This window comes from Mesoplodon densirostris, chromosome 14 (assembly GCF_025265405.1).
Source record: "Mesoplodon densirostris isolate mMesDen1 chromosome 14, mMesDen1 primary haplotype, whole genome shotgun sequence".
NCBI classification, from domain to species: Eukaryota; Metazoa; Chordata; class Mammalia; order Artiodactyla; family Ziphiidae; genus Mesoplodon; species Mesoplodon densirostris.
The window spans coordinates 26,099,986-26,121,728 of NC_082674.1; the positions used below are offsets into that span (position 1 = coordinate 26,099,986).

Genomic DNA, 21,743 nt, shown 5'->3' on the forward strand with positions numbered 1-21,743 from the left:
CATGGATGTACAAACGTCTTTGAGATCCTGCTTTCAGTTCTTTTCAGTATGTACCCCAAAGTGGAATTGCTGAATCATATTGTAATTCTATTTGTAATTTTTGGATGAACAGCCATACTATTTTCCACAGCAGCTGTACCCTTTTACATTCCCACCAATAGTGCACAAGTTTCAATTTCTACACATCCTTGCCAACACTTATTTTCTGTGTTTTTTTGTTTTTTGTTCTCTTTTGTTTTGTTTTGTTTTTTATAGTAGCCATACTAATGAATGTGAAGTAGTATCTCATTGTGCTTTTTATCCTTAGAGTGAATTTTAGTGATACATATACTGGCTGTCAGTATCAGGCCAGATAGAAAGAATTTGTAGGAGATTAGCCTTTCCATTAGAAATCATTAGAACTTCATTGTATTCTGCTTTGGGACAAGGCAAATCTCCCTGTAAACTTCAGCAGAGAAGTTAATTGGGCATTAGGCTGTCGATTTCCAATTTTTTTTCTTTTTTTAGTTTAAAAATTTCTTTATTGTCATCAAAGTTTTTTTTTCTTCCCTAAATTCAGATTCCCTTACTATATCAAAGCATTAAGCAAATGCAAATGCATAAAGCATTTGTTTTATGCAATTTTGTATATAGCTTAAGTGTGTGTGTGTGTGTGTGTGTGTGTGTGTGTATTGTGGGTTTTACTGGAGTATGTTATAAATGTGCCCCAATTGTAGCTCCTATGGCATGACCTCAGGCATCCATTCAGACTCTCTCTAGTACTTACCAGGGAATCTTCAGGGATAGTGTTTGCTCTGTAAGCTCCAGAATCAGTTTTACCTCTCTCTCTGTTCCTATGTGGCTCCAGACAGGCCTCAACTCAGCTAGAGCCCCTGCTTACTCCTCTGCCAATCATCATCTTGCAGTTCTGGGGAAGCTTGTCTCTTTTAGACCTCGCCTCTATTCCTCCTACTACAGGCTGGTTCCCCATCACCAGTGACTGCGCAAGGGAAAGAGAGGGGCAGGAGGGGGTGAGAAACTCTGCTCTCTCTCTCTTTCTATGCCTTTTAGTTCTTTTTTTTTTTTTTGCCTTGTTGCAGTGACTTCCATTAAGTTCCAGAACTTCCAGTACTGTGTTAAAAAGGACTGATGAGGGCTTCCCTGGTGGCGCAGTGGTTGGGAGTCCTCCTGCCGATGCAGGGCACACGGGTTCGTGCCCCGGTCTGGGAAGATCCCACGTGCCGCGGAACGGCAAGGCCCGTGAGCCATGGCCGCTGAGCCTGCGCATCCAGAGCTTGTGCTCCGCAACGGGAGAGGCCCCAACAGTGAGAGGCCCACGTATCGTAAAAAAAAAAGGACTGATGAGAGCGGATGTTTTGACTTGTCCCTGATTTTAGAGGGAAAGCAGTCGTCAGTCTTTTACTGTTAAATACGGTGTTATCTGTATGTAGGTTTTTTGTGGATGCTTTTTTTTTTTCAAGTTGGGGAAATTTCCCTCTATTTTTAGTTTGCTGAAAGGCTTTTCTTTTTCCTTGTAATGGATGTTGGATTTTTAAACATATTTATTGGAGTATAATTGCTTTACAATGGTGTTAGTTTCTGCTGTATAACAAAGTGAATCAGCTATACATATACATATATCCCCATATCTCCTCCCTCTTGTGTCTCCCTCCCAACCTCCCTATCCCACCCCTCTAGGTGGACACAAAGCACCAAGCTTATCTCCCTGTGCTATGCGGCTGCTTCCCACTAGGTATCTATTTTACATTTGGTAGTGTATATATGTCCATGCCACTCTCTCACTTCATGCCAGCTTACCCTTCCCCCTCCCTGTGTCTTCAAGTCCATTCTCTATGTCTGCGTCTTTATTCCTGTCCTTCCCCTAGGTTCTTCAGAAACATTTTTTTTTTAGATTCCCTGTATATGTGTTAGCATACGGTATTTGTTTTTCTCTTTCTGACTTCCTTCACTCTGTATGACAGTCTCTAGGTTCATCCACCTCACTACAAATAGGATGTTGGATTTTTATCAAAATGCTTTTTCTGGGGCTTCCCTGGTGGCGCAGTGGTTGAGAGTCCGCCTGCCGATGCAGGGGACACGGGTTCGTGCCCCGGTCCGGGAAGATCCCACATGCCGCGGAGCAGCTGGGCCCGTGAGCCATGGTCGCTGAGCCTGCGCGTCCGGAACCTGTGCTCCGCAACAGAAGAGGCCACAACAGTGAGAGGCCCGCGTACTGCAAAAACAAACAAACAAACAAAAATGCTTTTTCTGTATCAATAAGGCCTGTTTTTTGAGTCCACATATCTGATTCCAGCAAATTTCTCTTTCCAGAATGATTGTCTGTGAGAATTTCTACTTCCTTTAGGTGATCACCACCTATGCCCAAAATGGTTGGGCTGAAGGCCCTCAAAAGGCCACCGCTTCAAAATAGAATACCAATGAAAATCAGTACATTTTCAATGTCAGGAGTATTTGCTCTCAACCCCGCAAGCCGAAAGACAACACAGCTGATGCTAAACTTCACCCAGTTTTGCCTAATTTCATTTCCATGATCAGTTCCAAGAATCTTACCCTGGGTCCTGAAACACTTCACTGCAGTCTGGAGGTCTCAGCCAGTGCTCAAACAAAAATACACACTCACAAAAACAAGCAGCAATTTACACTAAAGATTGCTCTTTGCAACACTGGTTTTTCAGGGTTCTATGGTTATATGAGTTTGTGAAATGTTGATAAAAGGAGGTTAAACAGTATTGATATGCTAGTATGTAAGATAAATCTCCCAAGAGGAGAAATATAGAGGGAGTTCTTTCTCAAAATTTTTTGATTATGGAAGTGTTGTATTTCAGGACATCTTCTGGGTAATGAGCTTTGGAGAAAGCTAATTTATAGGTGAAAGAAATCTAAATTCACAGAAAGAATTATATATATCTTTTTGTTCCAATGAAAAAATGTAACATAGTCTAACAGAAAAAACTATGCCTTTTATTCTTTTCAATATAGCACATTAAAGTACACTAAGTTTAAATTTAGTGTTCAGGTTACTAGTTTGTTTTCCCTACCAACAAGATGGGGGGCTTGATTTGTATTAAAGGCCTATTCAGAGGAACCTTTCAGATTAATGGAAAAGTTTGGCCCAAATGGGTCTTGAGAGAGAAAATCTTTGAAATGGCAGTTTTTATAGTTTCAGCTTCAATCCTCTGATTTAAAAAACTGTTTTGGAAGGATACCTCCAGTTACATTTAGATTTGATCATTTGCACTCCTTTATTTACCTCAAGACACTGAAGTTTTAAGCAGGAGGCTTAAGTTTGGAGTATGGGTTTTGGAGTCAAACTGCCTGAGTTCAAACTCTAGTATGCTATTATAACTCCTCCTCACAAGCTGTGAGACCTTGGACAAGCCATTTAACCTCCCAGTGTTTCAATTTTTACAGTTTACCGGTACTTTCACAAAGACTCGTAACAAGCCAAGGTAGGGGAAATAATTTGATCATCTCCATTTGACTCTTGATGGAACATTTTCAGAATGTGTAAGTGACTTGCCCAAGTTCACAGATAAATGAAGCCACAGTGACTCAATATCAGATATTCATTTAGACTTTAATACTTGGGTATTTTTCCCAGTTTATTATATGTTACCTCCCAACATCGGATAAAAATGGCATATTCGCCATTCTAAAATGGAATGAATATATAGTTTATATAAATACAACTTTGCATATGAATAAACAGGTTTACGATGTAGTTGGGATAATTCATGAAGATTTCCTGAAGGACATCTGCAGGAATGTGGGAAGGTAATTAACATTCACAACTTTTATTGAGCACCTACTATATGTCAGATCCTATTCTACACATTTAACAAACGATTCTTAAGCCTCTCAGTAGCACTTTGATTAGGTTTTAAGGAAGAGGAAATTAGGCTTTCCGGGATAATACAATGTTCCCCAAACACACAGAATAGTCCTTGATTGTGCTGCATGAATCTACACGTGATAAAATGACAAAGAATTATACACACATTGTACGTCAAATCGCTGCTTTCGATATTGTACTACAATTATGTAACTGTTAGGGGACTCTGGATAAGTAGGACCTCTCTATCTTTGAGGAGTATTGGTCAGGTATTTTATAGAATGACCTTCAGTTTGGGTTTGTCCAATGTTTTTCTCACAGTTAGATAGAGGTTACGGGTTTTGGGGTGACAGACCACAGAAGTCCGTACTATATTTGCAACTAACTGTGAATAATAATTATTTTGAAATAAAAAGTAAAAAAAAAAAGTATTGTTATGCTCCAGAGGAGGATTTGTAAATTTACTTAACTGCAGTCCCAAAACACCCATACACACCGATTAACAAGTTTTGCGTTTGGAATGTGGATAAAGAAACTAAGCTTAACTATATGCTTCCAGCACCTAGTATCTGGCACTTCTGTTCAACAGAAAGATTTGGGGATGGGACGGGGGGCGATGTAATACTCGTGGGCTTGGGGAAGTCGCTCGGTTTCTCCAAATCCAGACTAGACGTTTTTCAGACTGCTGAGCCGAGGCCCAGACCTGAGGTCTCCTTTGGGCCAGAGCCAAACCGCTGCACCGCGCTGCTGGAAACAGTCCGGGCGCAGCTGGAACCGCAGCAACGGGCCTCAAAGCGTCTCGTCCAGGTCGCACCGGCCGGGGTCCTCGCCTAGCGGAAATACACGTCCCAAGCCCCCACTCTCCATCCACCCACCCCACCCCGCCGCGGCCCGGAGCACGGGAGCTGGGCGGGGCGCAGGCTGCGGCCACTCCCCGGGCTCGAAAAAAACCTGGGACATTGCGGACGCGTAGCTGGCCACACCAGAGGCGCGTGGCACGCGATAGCCCTCCCGCGCATGCTCCGCCCGCCCACCTCCCCCTCCCGCCCCGGGTCCCGCCTCTCTATCTCCCTCTCCCCCTCCTTCGCCAGCCTCCCTCTGAGCTTGGCCCCTCCGGGCGCGCGGCCGACGTCCCGCGTGCGTGCCGGCGCCTGACCTCACTTCCGGCTAACGCGCTCGGCTTGCCCCCTGGCCCCGGATGGTGACTGGGGGTGGTGCTGCACCTCCCGGGACTGTCACTGAGCCGCTTCCAGTGTGATTGTGCTGAGCGCAGGCCGGAAGATGGCGGCTGCGGCTGCGGCGGCCTCGGGCCCGGGCTGCTCCTCGGCGGCGGGGGCGGGAGCGGCCGGGGTCTCCGAGTGGCTGGTGCTGCGGGACGGCTGCATGCGCTGCGACGCCGAAGGGCTGCACAGCCTCTCCTATCACCCGGCGCTCAACGCCATCCTGGCCGTCACCAGTCGCGGGACCATCAAAGTCATCGACGGCACCTCGGGGGCCACCCTGCAGGCCTCGGCGCTCAGCGGTGAGTGTGCCGCACGCCGGACGGGGGCCGGGCCGGCCGCGGGAGGAGCCGGGCCCCGGGATGCCGGGGAAGGAAGCCGCCCAGCCCCGGGGCTCGGCCTCCGGAGGAGGGAAGCGGCGTGACTGGAGCGGGTGGCGGAGGGCAGGACTGGGGGCTCAGGCCTGGCTGTGAAGGGAGGCCCGGAAGCTGATTGAGGAGGACCTTAGGACTTGGCTTTTTAAGCGGCGGCAGCTGGGAAGAAAAGACGGGCGAGGCGGGGAGTGGTGGGAGTTGCCTTTCGGGCTTTGAGCGTCCGGTGTAGGTTGGTCCTTTGGGAGAGGTGAGGAGGCCTAGGAGCTCAGCACCGGAGAAGCCTAGGCTCCCTGCTAGGTCCTGGAGAGGGTGTCGGTACTGCCTTCTGTTAGATCAGAAAGCGACAGGGTCGCAGGGTTGGTCCCGACGCGAGAGGCCGGTGGCCAGAGGCGAGCGTCCGAGGCGACATCCAAGCCCTACCCTCTTGTGGAGAGAAGTGGATCCGTGTCTGTTCCTGGGACCCGCAGGTGCTGGGATGTACAGCAGGCTTCGCGCCCGGGTTGGGGGTGGGGTGGGTCTGGAGTGGGGGCGGGGAGGGAAGTAGGCGGGCCAGGTGCCTGAACTGTTCCGTCGACGACTTTAGAACTCGGGAGGACGCCATGGAAGACTAGCCCTTGTTCCCTAGCTCGGGGCTTCCACCTTCTACTCATCAGGGACAAGAAACTCGGCACCTGCGGTGTATGAGTTATAGATTCCTTTGGGTTCCGAACTAGGTGAAACTTCCGGCCCTCTCTGCTGGTTTTACCACTGCGAGCTGAAAGTTGGGATACGGAGGCGCGTGTGAGGCTCACCATTGGAGGAGAGCAGTTCTGGCTGGTGTAAACGTTGGTCCAGGGATGGGACTTAGAGTATGCATGAGGTGAACGCTCGGTCGGCTGGGGTGGAGTGTTTTGGAATTGCCCTGGCTAGGTTTCGTTTGGCTGAGACGACATTTCATTTGCGGTTGAATGATGAGTGGCTTAATTTAGATGTTACGAATTGATATTGAAAAGTTAGTATACAAGTGAGTTAGACTCATGCACAGAGATGTAATGTGTATGACTGTCCATATTTAGCCAAGTGGAAGTAGTAAAGTGGTCTTACCCATTCACTTGTATTTTAACAGAGACAAATAAGGAAAGGTCGTTATTCTGATTTACTGTCTGAGGCACTTAAGAGTAAATGGGACTCTAGGTATACAAAGTTAAAGGATTTAATTTTTGTTTTTGTGAGCGTTGTGAAAGAAATGGGTTGTGTATAGCTATAGAAAATAAACCTGGAACACATCTAAAATATGTCTAAGGGAAAGTTTGTATTGTAGTCTTGTTATTTTTCTCTTCTTGGCTTAGGTAAAGCGCAGGAGTGGTGTCCCAGATGTAGCAATGAGCATTTACTGCAACTTGGACATAACAGCTTGTCACTCTGTATGAGAGGGTGCTTCCCATTAATAGCTGGATTTCTTTCCTCTTAAACTCACTTAAATATATTTCACGTATGAAAAGGTATAAAGAACAATTGTGACAGACAACCATGTATTCTCGACTTGGTTAAAAAAAAATAAAACATCACAAATAGAGTTGAAGTCTTGTGTGTCCCTCCTGGATTGCATTCCTTCAACTCTCCCTCCCCCATGAGCATTATCCTTAATTTGGTTTTATCATTCTTATACGTGTCTTTATGTTTTTTAGTATATACCTTTATCTTTAAACGGTATCTATTACTGTCTTTCATGACTTTAAATTTTGAATAAGTGTTAACATAGTATATGTACTTGAATTTCTATAAAAAGCCATATTAACAAAAGTCTTAAAATGTTTTCAGTAGAAAGAGGGCTCTCACAGGGTGATTTTATATCTGGAAGCCGTATTTCAGAAAGATTATATGTGCCAGAGTTAGTTATAAATGATTGGGGAAATTGGACAAATATGAATGTGCCTGTTCATGAAAGGGAAGAAAACAGTCACTAATGGTAGATTACTTAAGGGGAGGGCTTTAGATACATAATGTAAGTGTAAAGGTAGATACAAACTATAGCACTGATTTGGGATACCTTAGTTGAGGTATGTTGGAACATTTAATTAGAAAGTGTGGGATTGGATACAATGGTGGATGGCCATGCATTGAGAATTGAGTAGTATGTGATTAAAATTATGTAGAAGAGTTTATGGCAAATAAAACAACAGAATTACAAAAAAAGTTTGAAATTAACACTGGACAAATTCTGAAGTGTTTTCGTATATGAGAAGTGCAGTTTATTAATAATAATGGCCAGAGGTTGTATAGGGTCCTGTGTGTGTCATTTCTTCAGATGATTGGGGAAGGAATGCTGCATTTTATGTTTTGCCTGGAATATGTAGGTTTGGTTTTAATGATGAATAGAGGGTGACAGTCCTATAAATAGAATGGGCAGAAGGTGCCGGTAGTGATGATGGCCCTAACATGACCCCTCCTTCCAGTTCATGGGCAGTGAGCCACCTTCTTTTCTACCCCAGAGGAAAGACATCTTTGTTTAAGGGGATAGAGTGGTGATGTAAGTGGTTTAAGGGGATAGAGAGTTTTATTGGGTGATAGAGTAGTCTTATGGATAGGTTCAGTTTATGGGGTTATGGGTAGCCTGTTGGTGTTGATTGGAAATCGAAAAATGGGAGTAGGACTTGTATGTATATGTATTCACTTGGATGGCAAAGATGGTGAATTTTAAACCACCGTTGTTGACTACTGTATATGTTTAAATTATCTGTATCTCACAAAAAATGTTTATAAATGCATTTTCTTTAGATTAAGAGTCATCAGTATATACTTAGGTTAGGCAAGTATTTGCCCCCTGTTAGTGTTTTAGAGTTAAGATTTCTGAGTCTCTGTGCTCATTCTTTGGCCTGGCATTCAGTGACCTCCATGATCTGGCCTCCAGCAGTCTTTCTACTCTTGTCTCCCTATTTTGTTTTGTGAAACTGGTTCATTTAATTTTCTTTCCCAACTCCAGTAGTTTTACTGTTTCTTGGAATTCACCAATTCCCTCCAGAAAATTAGACAAATCTTACCCATTTTTCGAGACCTAGAGCATATCTTTGACTTCCTGATTCTTTTAGCCTGAAGTGATCCACTGAACCCCTAAGCACATATTGTTCTATTAATTCCTATTTTAGTAATTTGGCAACTTAACTCTTTGTGGTATGTTTTCTGTCTTGAACTATTTAAATTCCATTTTATTTAGTTTTTTTGTGAGTACATGATGTCTGTTTAACTATATTTCAAACTCCTTGTCACAAGGAGCCTTGTCTACTTGTTTATATCCCCTCCCCAGGATGCCTAGTACAATATATTAATAAATATTTTTCATTTGGTATATGTATACGAATGAGTATGTTAAATGGATGCTTCTTTACATATCAACTGCTAAGTAAACACACTTTCTTTGGCTTTGGTGATTTTTGTTTTTTCTTTCTTAAATAAACTATTTTTTTTTTACAGCTGTTTTAGTTTCACAGTAAAATTGAGCAGAAAGTACAGAGCTCCTCTATTTACCACCCCCCCCACGAATATCTGACACACATTGGTATGTTTGTTACAATCAGTGAACCTGCATTAACACATCATTATCACCCAAAGTCCATAGTTTATGTTAGGGTTCACCCTTGGTACTGCACATTCTATGGGTTCTGACTGTATATGACGTATTGTAGAATATAGTTTCGTTGAAATCCTCTTACTCTGCCTATTCACTCTCTCTCCCTTCTGCTCCCTGGCAACTACTGATATTTCACTGTCTCCATAATTTTGCCTTTTCTAGAATGTCATATAGTTGGAAGCATACAGTATGTAACCTTTTCAGTATGGCTTCGTTCCCTTAATAATATGCATTTAAGTTTCTTTCATGTCCTTCTGTGGCTTGATAGCTTATTTCTTTTTAGCATGGAATAATATATTCCATTGTCTGGATGTACCACAGTTTATTTATCCATTCACCTACTGAAGGACATCTTGGTTGCTTCCAGGTTGTAACAGTTATGAATAAAGCTGCTATAAATATCTATGTCTAGGTTTTTGTGTGGACATAAGTTTTCAGTTCATTTGGGTAAATACCAAGTAGCATGATTGCTGGATCTTATGGCAGGAATATGTTTAATTTGTTTTCTTTCTTTTTTAAAAAAATTTTTTGGCTGTACCGCGCGGCATGTGAGATCTTAGTTTCCTGACCTGTGCCCCCTGTATTGGAAGTGCAGAGTCATAACCACTGTACCAACAGGGAAGTCCCAGGAATATGTTTAGTTTTGTAAGAAACTGCCAAATTGTCTTCTAAAGTAGCTGTACCATTTTGCATTCCCAGCAGCAATGAATGAAGGTTCCTGTTGCTTCACATCCCTCATCAGCATTTGACGTTGTTAGTGTTTTGGATTGTTGCCATTCTAATATGTGTGTAATATCTCATTGTTTTAATTTGTAATTCCCTAATGACATATGATGTTGAACACGTTTTCATATGCTTCTTTGTGGACTTTGGGTTTTAAAAATCAAAATAGCTCTGCGTACACCACTTGACCATATTGTTTATATTACTAGATATGTCCCTCTCTTTAACTGTTGTTTATTAATGCCATTTAGCATAATAGGAAGGAGCAAAGTTTTGAGTTAAGATCCTAGTTTCTGTTTTGTTTTTTTTTCCTCCCTGAACTGTGCAACTTTGAATTACTTAGCATTTCTTTTCCAGTTTCCCCATTTGCAAAAAGGGGGTGATGACTGTATTAATTGTGAGGATTAAGTGTTACATGTAAAGTGCTTAGAATAGTGTATTTACTGTTCAAAACATGTTTTTTATTTATTTGTAAATCTCTTTTTTTTACTTAAACCATTTTGATATTGTTAAGTTTTTTGAACTTAACACCACATTTGAACTTCTTAGGAATTTTTTGTGATTTACCACTTTTCACCATCTTGTAGAATCCATCTAGTTTTTGCTTCAGTGTAAGAGTAAGGTATTGTTAATTTGTTTAGTATTTTCTTATTTATTTAATTACTGGTGGTGGTGTTTTCTCTTGCTTCCTGAAATAGAGCCCCTTCTCCACTAAATGTGTAGTACATTATATATATGTATAATATATATACATATATTTTTTTTCTTTTTCTTTTTGTGTATATATACATTTTTTTTTTTTTTTTTTGTGGTACGCGGGCCTCTCACTGTTGTGGCCTCTCCCATTGCAGAGCACAGGCTCCGGACGCACAGGCCCAGCAGCCATGGCCTACGGGCCCAGCCGCTCCGCGGCATGTGGGATTTTCCCGGACCCGGGCACGAACCCGTGTCCCCTGCATCGGCAGGCGGACTCTCAACCACTGCGCCACCAGGGAAGCCCTATATACATATTTTTAAGCAAGCTTTTCTGAGGACATGTGGAGAGAGAATGGGCTTTATGTTTTAAGTAGTCTTGAATTTTGAATTTTAGCTCACTACCTAAACTTCCTGAACCCCAGCTTCCTCCTCATTTTAAAGTTATGATTAATATTTAATAGGATGGTTGTGAAGATTTAAGAGGTAAACATTTTTAAAGTGCCTAACACTACTAGGCATATGTCTAAGTAGATACACAGTGAATACTAATTCTCTTAAGCCACAGGGTGCTTAGTATTGCCGTGCCCCTTACTGTTACTTTAAAAATTGTTCACTGACTTAGTGTTTATATTACAGAGGATAGATTTCATTAAAATGTAGATGGAAATAAAAATGTTGGTAACAAATATGATCTATATTTGGATAAATATCTTTCATTGTGTTGGTGTGGCTAAATGTCAGAATGAAGTCAAGACTGTTGTATTACTAGTTCTGTGTGTGTGTGTATACACATACACACACACACACACAGACACACATATTTGGCCAAAAAGTTTATTTGGGTTTTTTCCACAGAAAAAGCCCAAATGAACTTTTTGGCCAACCCAGCAGATTGTTCATGCAATATATGTACATAAGTAAATGAAGATATATATGGGTATTAATCAATGAATATTGTAGTATATGTGTAAGAGTAAGTCACGTTTCTTCAGCTTCTGAAGTGGGTTACAGATCTCTGTCATAGTGAAGAAGAGGAAACTCCAGAGTTGCTCAGTGTTTTTAGACAATCATTCTAGTTTTATATATTTTTTAAATGAATATCTCCCCTTTTCCTTTTCTGAGACATTTAGTTTTTGGCTGTGCCGGGTCTTAGTTGTGGCATGCGGGATCTTTCATGGCGGCGCTTGGGCTCTTCATTGTGGTGTGCAGGCTTCCCTCTAGTTGTGGCGTGTGGGTTTTCTCTTGTTGTGGCGTGCAGGCTCCAGGGTGCATGGTCTCTCTAGTTGTGGTGCGCGGGGTACAGAGCGCGTGGGCTCTAGTTGAGGCACGTGAGCTCAGTAGTAGTGGCGCTTGGGCTTGGTTGCCCCGTAGCATGTGGGATCTTAGTTCCCTGACTAGGGATCGAACCCGCATCCCCTGCATTGTAAGGCGGAATCTTTACCACTGGACCACCAGGGAAGTCCCTAAGACGCTGACTTTGATTTGACTTGAGAAGTTTGTACAGTGGTTATCAATGAGAAAAAAGGTTGTACTCTACTCCAGTTGCAGTGAAGTTCAGATTGGGTGAATTTTAATTGATTGATTGATTATCTGGTATAACGGCTTCTTGTTCAGACTTAGAACTCAGAGATACCTGTTCCAAGAAGTCTTGGAATATAGAAAACTAATTAGGTTAGCTTGCATAGTCCTCACGAAATGAATTTTATGGATGACACTCATTTATCACCTGTTTAGAGGTGGAAAATATTTTTCTTACTACTTCTGAATTGGGCATGCATCAATTTGGGTAAAATGCAACCATCTTCCTGTAGATCTCAGTTTTGGAAATTGTAAATGATACAGATCACTTGCTATTTCCTGACTAATTTTGGTGCATGAAGCCTTCCTAGTTTCAGGTATAAACACGGTATAGAGTTGGGATTTCAGTAGCCCTTCAAGATAGTTGTCTTCTGGGTACATCTGAGTTCCTTATAAAAACTTAATTCGGCAAGTATCTTTGTGGGCTATGACTACGTACTTTGGCTCTGTTTCAGTTGACTGACTTTAGTAATGCTACAGAATGACCTATCTTATGTCAGAGATTTGGTGTTTTATTAGCAGAATATTTTTCTATAATTAATTAGAGTGAATTAATATTCTTAAAAAATATTTTGTTATGTTTTCAAGATCCTCTATATCTACCCAAATTTTTACATTTACCTCCCACATTTTCCTAACTATTCAATGCTCAAAGATGGCTTGGCTCTAGGAAAGAATTTATCCTAGTCTTTGTTTTAGTAGTGTTAGACTTATTAATGAGAGGCAGTATAAGAGATCAGGCTCTGTAACCAAATAGCTTGAGCTTTAGTCTTGGTTCTATTTGATCTTGAGGTTCATCACTAAGATGAACATAATAATACTATCTACCTCATAAAGTAGTTGTGAGAATTAAAATGAGTCAACATACGTTAAACATATAGAATAGTGCCTGGTATATAGTATGTGCTCTGTAAGTTGTTCTTGTGGTAGCAGTGGCTGTTTGAAAGTTTGCTGAGTGTAGTAGATGTTTTTACTATAGATACTCTGTTGAAACTGCAGTATTTTTTTCTTCCAGTTTCCCACGTATGTGGAAATGTGACCACTGAAATCGAATAGACATAAGAGCAGTAATTTTGTATTACAGGAGAGTAAAAAAAATTATGTAAGTTAATTGATTTTGGACTTGAAATTGTTAAAAGAGCACAGTGATGTGAAGAGCTGGTTGATTGGTATTCATTTACACATTTATTGAACATGTGCTAGTCATGGGGGCACAAAATAATTAAGGCAACATTTTGACCTTTAAATGCATAGAGGAGGGAGTTTCTTCAACCTGAGCAGAATAGAGAAGGCTTCTCAAAGGATGTTGCCTTTATGATCGGGTTGGGAAGATGACATAGTGGGGGGGATGATCATCTTAGGCCAAGGTACTTGCTTATGCAGAGACATATTGGTCTTTAAAAGCATGGTAGGGACTTGCCTGGTGGTGCAGTGGTTAAGAATCAGCCTGCCAATGAAGGGGACACAGGTTTGAGCCCTGATCCGGGAAGATCCCACATGCCGCGGAGCAACTCAGCTCATGCGCCACAACTACTGAGCCTGTGCTCCAGAGGCTGCGAGCCACAACTAGTGAGCCCACATGCCACAACTACTGAAGCCTGCATGCCTAGAGCCCGTGCTCCACAACAAGAGAAGCCACCGCAGTGAGAAGTCGACGCACCGCAATGAAGAGTAGCCCCGCTCGCCGCAACTAGAGAAAGCCCGCGTGCAACAACAAAGACCCAACGCAGCCAAAGAAATTAAATAAATAAATAATACATAAATAAATGCATGGTAAATTCAGGGAAGTTTTGGGGGGAAGACGAGTTGGGGTTGGATGGTTAGAGTTGAAGCTGAGAGATTGGCAGAGACAAGATCGTAATATGTTTTGCTAAGAAGTTTGGAGTTGATATCAATGGTAGGGAGCCATTGTAGGTTATGACAGAATCACAGTCGTTTTTTATTTATTTATTTATTCATTTATTTATTTTTAACATCTTTATTGGAGTATAATTGCTTTAGAATTATGTTGTGTTAGTTTCTGCTTTATAACAAACTGAATCAGCTATACATATACATATATCCCCATATCTCTTCCCTCTTGCGTCTCCCTCCCATCCTCCCCATCCCACCCCTCTAGGTGGTCACAAGGCACCGAGCTAACCTCCCTGTGCTATGCGGCTGCCTCCCACTAGCTATCTGTTTTACATTTGGTAGTGTATATATGTCCATGCCACTCTCTCACTTTGTCACAGCTTACCCTTCCCTCTCCCCATATCCTCAAGTCCATTCTCTAGTAGGTCTGTGTCTTTATTCCCGTCTTGCCCCTAGGTTCTTCATGACCTTTTTTTTTTCTTATTTTTTTTCTTATTTTTCTTAGATTCCATATATATGTGTTAGCATATGGTATTTGTTTGTCAGAAAGAAAGATTCCAAGCTAATGCCCAGTTGTGAGAAGTGATGAGAGCTGCATGTAAGTTAGTTTGAGAGGTAGGAACAACATAATTTGGTGAACGTGGGGGTGAGAGGGATTGACAAGGTGAAAATTACTCATACTTAGCTTTCTAGTTTGGGTAACTGGATGAATGAATTAACCTGAATAGCAGTACAAGAAGGTGTGGTGAGTAGCTTTTGTTGGCGAATGCTGAGGAGCAAGAGGGACATAGTGCTTTCACTTGTGTTACTTTTGAGGTTCTTGAAGGACATCCATGTAGAGATGTCCAGAAGACATTTGGAAATTCAGGGTTGAAGCTTGAAGATTTGGGAATACAGACTTGGAAGGCATTGGCATTTATAGACAAAGCTTAGTCTAGTGGTTAAGGATATTGACTCCGGAGCCAGACTGAGTTCCAGTCTATGATTCATCATGTACTAGCTGTGTCTTAGGCAAGATACTTAACCTCTCTCTGTACTTCATAATTAGTACCTAACTCATTTGGTTTTTGGAAAGATATTAAGTAAACTAATGCATGTAGACATTGCTTGACCCACCATAAGCACTCAGTAAATGTTACTTTTTGTATTGGTGTTTTAAATTATATAGTTCATTTCAACAAGTGTTTGTCTGCCACATGGGGATAATAAGATGAATTGTAAGTCCACTCTCCTCCCAAATTTGGAAAGCTTTCTAAAAGAAGTGACACCTCAGCTGAGACTTGAAAGAAATGGAGTTAGCCAGGTAGAGGGAACAGCATGTGCAAGAGCAGAGGCATGAAGCAGGTAATATTTATTATAAGCAGTTTAGTATTAGAGTGCAGAACATGAGGAAGGGAGTGAGGGATAGCCTGAGGATCTTGGACTTGGCCCTCCTGGGCTATGGCTCCCATATTTTTCAGTTGAAGAACTCCCAACTTAAGGTAAAAAATGTAGGGCCCTCTTACGATAAGTATGTTTTTAGTGTTAGTTAATTGAGAAAATATTGCAAAAAGCTGCTACTTTTTTTTTTTTTTTTTTTTGCGGTACGCGGGCCTCTCACTGTTGTGGCCTCTCCCGTTGTGGAGCACAGGCTCCGGACGCGCAGGCTCAGCAGCCATGGCTCACGGGCCCAGCCGCTCTGCAGCATGTGGGATCTTCCCGGACCGGGGCACGAACCCGTGTCCCCTGCATAGGCAGGCGGACTCTCAACCACTGCGCCACCAGGGAAGCCCAAAGCTGCTACTTTTTTTTTTTTTTTTGCTGTACGCGGGCCTCTCACTGCTGTGGCCTCTCCCATTGCGGAGCACAGGCTCCGGACACACAGGCCCCGCGGCCATGGCTCGCGGGCCCAGCCGCTCCGCGGCATGTGGGATCCTCCGGGATCGGGGCACGAACCCGTGTCCCCTGCATCGGCAGGCGGACTCTCAACCACTGCGCCACCAGGGAGGCCCGAAAGCTGCTACTTTTAAGTAATTTTTATTTTAGACTTATTATTGTCTGTGTAATTTGAAAAATACTACAACATGTAATTTGAGCTTTCCTTCTTGCTGACTTAACCTTGAAATTTTTATGGGGGGGAACAAGTCAGTTAATACTCTTCTACCTGCCCTCTGACTTCAAAAATTTTGTTGTTACCATCTTCTCACTTGGTCTTTGTGGGCTTGTTTAATGCCCTCTTTAGTGTGTCTTTCCTGTCTTTCCGTGGGAGCATGGCAGAGAGCAGAGGTAAATGTGTGTGCGTTATATCCTTGTTTAACTGGAAATCTGTAGTTGTAACCGTACTTAAGTTGTTGAACATTTGGAAATCTATCCTTAGGAATGTTCTCTATAACTGTAGATAGAATATAAACAATAATAGATTTCTGTAATGGAGTATGTAAAAATAGTGGGGAGGTCGTGGGAGGTACCTCTCTGATATGTGCATTGTACTGATCATAGCCTCATGCAAAGGTGCATTTGGCAAGACACTTCTCTGGGTTACCATCTCTAAAATGGGCTAGTAATTCTTGCCCAGACTACTTCATTATGTGATATGATAATGAATGTAGAAATTCTTTGTAAATTGTACTTCAAATGTGAGGGATACAAAAAATTTAAGCCAAACTCCTTTGGTATAGAGAGGAGAAAATGGAGGTACAAATGACAAAAAGAATAAGTTATTTGCTATATAAAACAGTTTGTGACAAGGGCAGCGCTCCTAAAAAGAAGTAACTGTGCTCTACTTGAGTATGTTAAATCAAGGATGTATTTTAGAGGAAATAAATATTCTTACTTTTTAGAGGAAATGATTGAAATGTTAGAGTAGGGCAGGTAGAAATGTCTTGTTTGAGATTTATTGTGGGCACCAGGAATTTAAATCTTTATGATTTGTTCTGTGCTTTTACTTTGAGTTATGAAGTTGGAGAGAGACAAGTAAGACTGGGGTGATGGCACAGGGCAGTGGTTCTCAGCGCCACTTGCTCATTAGAATCATCAGGAGAGCTTTTAAAAAAATATTCTGCTTGGGTCCCAGTATTCTCACTTAAGTGGCCTAGAGTGGAGCCCAAGCATACTTTAAAAAAAAATTTAAAAAAATTTTTTAGAGCATGGCTGATGATTCTAATGGGCAGCCAGGTTTAGAGGTTCAAACTTCACCTAGAATCTTAAATGAGCAAGTTTATTTCATATGCCTGGGATGAATGAGAGACAAATTTTATTTGAATTGAATAGTATTGTATTTAGCCATATATATATATATTTTTTTTTTTTGGTAAGAAAACCTCCCAAGTTAGTCTGCTAATAAAACCTACCCCACTGTATCTTAAATTGTATTTAGTGTATATATAATGAAACATGCTTGTAAGCAGCAGGAATATACCAAGGGCCAAATTCCTGTTGCTTTCTATTTTGTCCTTTTCTCATGTAATTCAGTTTTGTTTGATTTTTTGGAACCAATTAAGTGCTTTGATTCTTTTTCACCAAAATGCCGCTATAGCAAGGACAGTGACCTCATACTGAGGGCAGAAGGAGGGCAGGGGGAAAAGTGGCTACAGAGGGTAGAAATGGCTGGGATTATCTACCAGATCAACTGTTCCATGCTTCAGATGTCTTTGTTTCATGTTGTATTAAGAAAAAAGCTAACTGTTAGAATGTTTCATTTTATCACATTATAGCTTAGTTTAAAAAAAATTTTTAATTAATTAATGATTTATTTATTTAGGCTGTGCTGGGTCTTAGTTGTGGCACAAGGGATCTTTGTTGTGGCATGTGGGCTTTTGGTTGCGGCATGTGAACTCTTAGTTGTGGCATACATGCGGGATCTAGTTCCCCCACCAGGGATCGAACCCGGGCCCCCTGCATTGGGAGCGTGGAGCCTTACCCACTGAACCACCAGGGAAGTCCCAGTATAGCTTACTTTTTTTTTTTTTTTTTTTTTTTTTTTTGCGGTATGCGGGCCTCTCACCGTTGTGGCCTCCCCCGCTGCGGAGCACAGGCTCCGGACGCGCAGGCTCCGGACGCGCAGGCTCCGGACGCGCAGGCTCAGCGGCCATGGCTCACGGGCCCAGCCGCTCCGCGGCATATGGGATCCTCCCAGACCGGGGCACGAACCCGTATCCCCTGCATCGGCAGGCGGACTCTCAACCACTTGCGCCACCAGGGAGGCCCTAGCTTACTTTTAATCCATTAAAAAGTTCTTCAAAACTATAGAAAATGATTCATTTATTCAAAAACATTTACTGTGTGTCAAGCACTGGTGATATAGCAGTTAACAAAGTCCTTGCTTTCCTAGAGCTCATGGTTTAGTGGAAAGAGGTGTATTACACACCACACACACACACCCACACCCACATACACTATATCAGGTGGTGATAAATGCCATAAGATATCAAAACTGATGTGAGATGATGGTGGATAAATTTGTGCTGTGTGGTGGTCTGGCGGGGTGGGGGTGGGGGTCTCTCTGTGATGGCACTTGAGCAAAGATCCCAGTGATGTGAGAGAGCAGCAAGGAGGATATCCAGGGGAAGTTTTTGTTGGCCTGCTACTGTAGTATGCAAAAACTGCTGGGTGCATTTTCATCCTATTTGGATGGAATTTGACTTGAACTGACTTAAAATGTAGGCTATGTGAGGCATGATGAATACGTGCCATCTATGTTAAACAGAAAATAGAAGTTTCAGATATGAGCTCCAAATAGAAATTCACAAGGTCACATGTTCCAAATTGTAGAATTATATTGATTTGTAGCTGAGTTGCTTCTCACATGGGCAACTTCCTGTGTAGCAACAGGAATTTATTTACAGATGGTTAGGGGTTCTGCTGTGTAATATCAGATAGGGAAGTTAGTCCCCAAATTTTACTTAATTATAGCCAGGTCAAAATCCTGAAGGAAGAATGTAACCTATGTATCCCAGACTGGTTAAGAGATTTAACTGTGACAAATTGAGTAATGTATATGAAAGGGGCCCCACAATTTCTTACAGGAAGTAGGTCCTTAAAGATTGAGTCCCATCCATGGAAATTTTTCAGTGGTGATTATGTTCTCAAAACTTTCTCAATTGATGTCAGATACTTAAGATTATTGTAAAAATAAGTGGTATGGTGGTAGTTTTGGATAAAGTGAATAGAGAGAATTGGAACTTGGATCTCTTAATTCCAATAATTCTGTATATTTCGGAGAACCTCTTCCATGTTTAGGTAGATGTTCGTTTTCCTGCTTGGAATAATACTATCCCTGCTTTATATTTTATCCATTTGTTACTTTTTCTTCATGACCTAGCCACTGAACTTTCCCAAACTTCCTTTGCTTTGCACCAAGTTCTCTTTTATAGGAATACTCATTTTGGCTTTGAATAATACAGTATACTAACAACTTTTGTTAAATGATTTTATTTTGGTAACTTTAATTAAATTTTAAGGGCTTTATAAGAACCTAACATTAATTTTGCACCCTCTTTATTGACTTTTAATGATATTTGTATGTATGTTATGGTGGACTATTTTAAGCATTGAAGTCTGATGATATCTCAGTGGACATGGACTTTTACAGTGCGTTGTGTCAGTTTGCAAAGATAATGTATTTCTGATAGTATTTTTTGAAGTTTTATAGGGATGCACATGGATGGTGTATTTTTTTTTTTTTTTTTCTTTTTGCGGTATGTGGGCCTCTCACTGTTGTGGCCTCTCCCGTTGCGGAGCACATGCTCCGGATGCGCATGCCCAGCGGCCATGGCTCACGGGCCCAGCCGCTCCGCGGCATATGGGATCCTCCCAGACCGGGGCACGAACCCGTATCCCCTGCATCGGCAGGCGGACTCTTAACCACTGCGCCACCAGGGAGGCCCTGGATGGTGTATTTTTAAAGAGTTGACTATTTCTTAATGTGGGTATTAAAATTGATAACTAATTAAAAAAAACCCTGCAATCTTCTTCCTTTGAAAATTTCCATTTTAAAAGTGATTTACCTTATTATAGGACATCAGATAGACTAAGGGAAAGTGCAGTTGCCTATGGTTTCATTGCCTGGAGATGGCCAGTCTTAGCATTTTGGTGTGTAACAGGTTCTTTTTGTCTTTTTCTATTATTTAATATACTTTTATAGAACTTGGATGGTAAGATATGTTATGAACTGTTTCCCCCCTTTACTTTGTTAAAACTGTATTGTAAATATTTTCCTGTCTTTATTCTTTTATATAATTTAAAAATAAATTTTGATTAATGATTATAGTAAATGGCCTTTTATGTGTGTATACTAGTAATACATGCATAGATTCATGTAACCGTCACCACAATCAGGATGCAGGGCAGTTTCAACACCTGAAAAGTTCCCTGTGGTATCCACTTTGGTGTCCGTTTGTAGTTAGCCTCCCCCCACCCCCAGCCCCAACCTTTGGTAATCACTGATCTGTTCTCTGTACTGTTAGTTTTGTTTTTTCTAGAATGTATGGAAATGGAACCCTACAGCATGCAACTTTATGTATGTATGTATGTATGTATGTATGTATGTATGTATGGCTGCGTTGGGTCTTTGTTGCTGTGCGTGGGCTTTCTCTAGTTGCACCAAGCGGGGGCTACTCTTTGTTGCAGTGTGTGGGCTTCTCACTGCTGTGGCTTCCCTTGTGGAGCACGGTCTTCAGTAGTTGTGGCACGTGGGCTCAGTAGTTGTGGCTTGTGGACTCTAGAGCACAGGGTCAGTAGTTGTGGCGCGCGGGCTTAGTTGCTCTGCGGCATGTGGGATCTTCCCGGACCAGGGCTCGAACCCGTGACCCCGTGCAGGCGGATTCTTAACCACTGCACCACCAGGGAAACCCAGTATGTAACTTTTTGATACTGACTTTTTGCACATAGCATGAAGCCTGTGAGAATCATCAAGTTGTTGCATGTATCCATAGTTCATTCCTTTTTATTGCTGAATAGTATTCCATCATATGAATGTATCACCATTTATTTAGTCAGTCACTTTTGGGAGGACATGCTTTTGATAATTATGAATAGAACTGTTATAAACAACTGAGTACAAGTTTTTGTGTGAATAAAGGTTTTATGTCTCTAGGGTAAATACATAGAAGTGGAATTGCAAGGCCATTTGGTAAGTGTATATTTAACTTTATAAGAAGCTGTCAAACTAGTGTGGCTGTGCCATTATGCATTTCCATTAGAAATTTATGAGTTCCACTTGCTCTGCATCCTAGCCAGCATTTGGTATTGTCTCTATATTGTTAAGAAGTCAGTACTACCCAAAGCTGTTTACAGATTGCAATCCTTATCAAAATCCCAATGACTTTTTTTGTAGAAATAGAAAAATCCATCCTAAAATTTGTATGGAATCTCAAGGGACCCCAAATAGCCAACGCATTCTTGAAAAAAAAAAAAAAAGAAAAATGTTGGAGAACTCACACTTGCTGATTTCAAAATTTATTACTACAGTGCTACAGTAATCAAAACAATGTGGTTCTGGCATAGACAGACATAAAGACTGATGGACTAATGAGCACAGAAGTAACCCCTTACATATGTGGTCAAATGAGTTTTGACAAGGAGGCCAAGACCATCCAAAGGGGGAAAGGACGATCTCTTTAAGAAATAGTGCTGAGAAAACTGGATATCCACATGCAAAAGAATGAAGTTCGACCATTATACAATCATATATACCACAGTCAAACATATACAAAACACCATATACAAAAATTAACTCAAAATGGATCAAAGACTTAAATGTAAGAGCTATAACTCTTAAGCTCTTAGAAGAAAACAAAGCAGAAAAGCTTCAAGATGTTGGATATGACAGTGATTTCTTGGATATGATACCAAAGGCACAGACACCCAGAGAATAAATAGAC

The 21,743-nt window shown here is 41.6% G+C and overlaps 1 protein-coding gene across 6 annotated transcripts in view; it reads left to right on the forward strand.

Annotated features, from left to right (window-relative positions):
• Window positions 1-5,031: 5,031 nt before the first annotated feature.
• The window catches only part of BIRC6 (baculoviral IAP repeat containing 6), a 230,976-nt gene continuing 214,264 nt past the window's right edge, over window positions 5,032-21,743 (forward strand). For 5 of the 6 annotated variants that reach the window (XR_009534377.1, XM_060117774.1, XM_060117775.1 and 2 more), the window contains exon 1: window positions 5,032-5,354. Coding sequence is in view for 5 of the 6 variants with exons in the window: in XM_060117774.1 (XP_059973757.1) it covers window positions 5,114-5,354 (241 nt within the window). In the remaining variant the exon portion in view is untranslated. The remainder of the gene's footprint in view (window positions 5,355-21,743) is intronic. The other variant, XM_060117777.1, reaches the window with a different exon arrangement.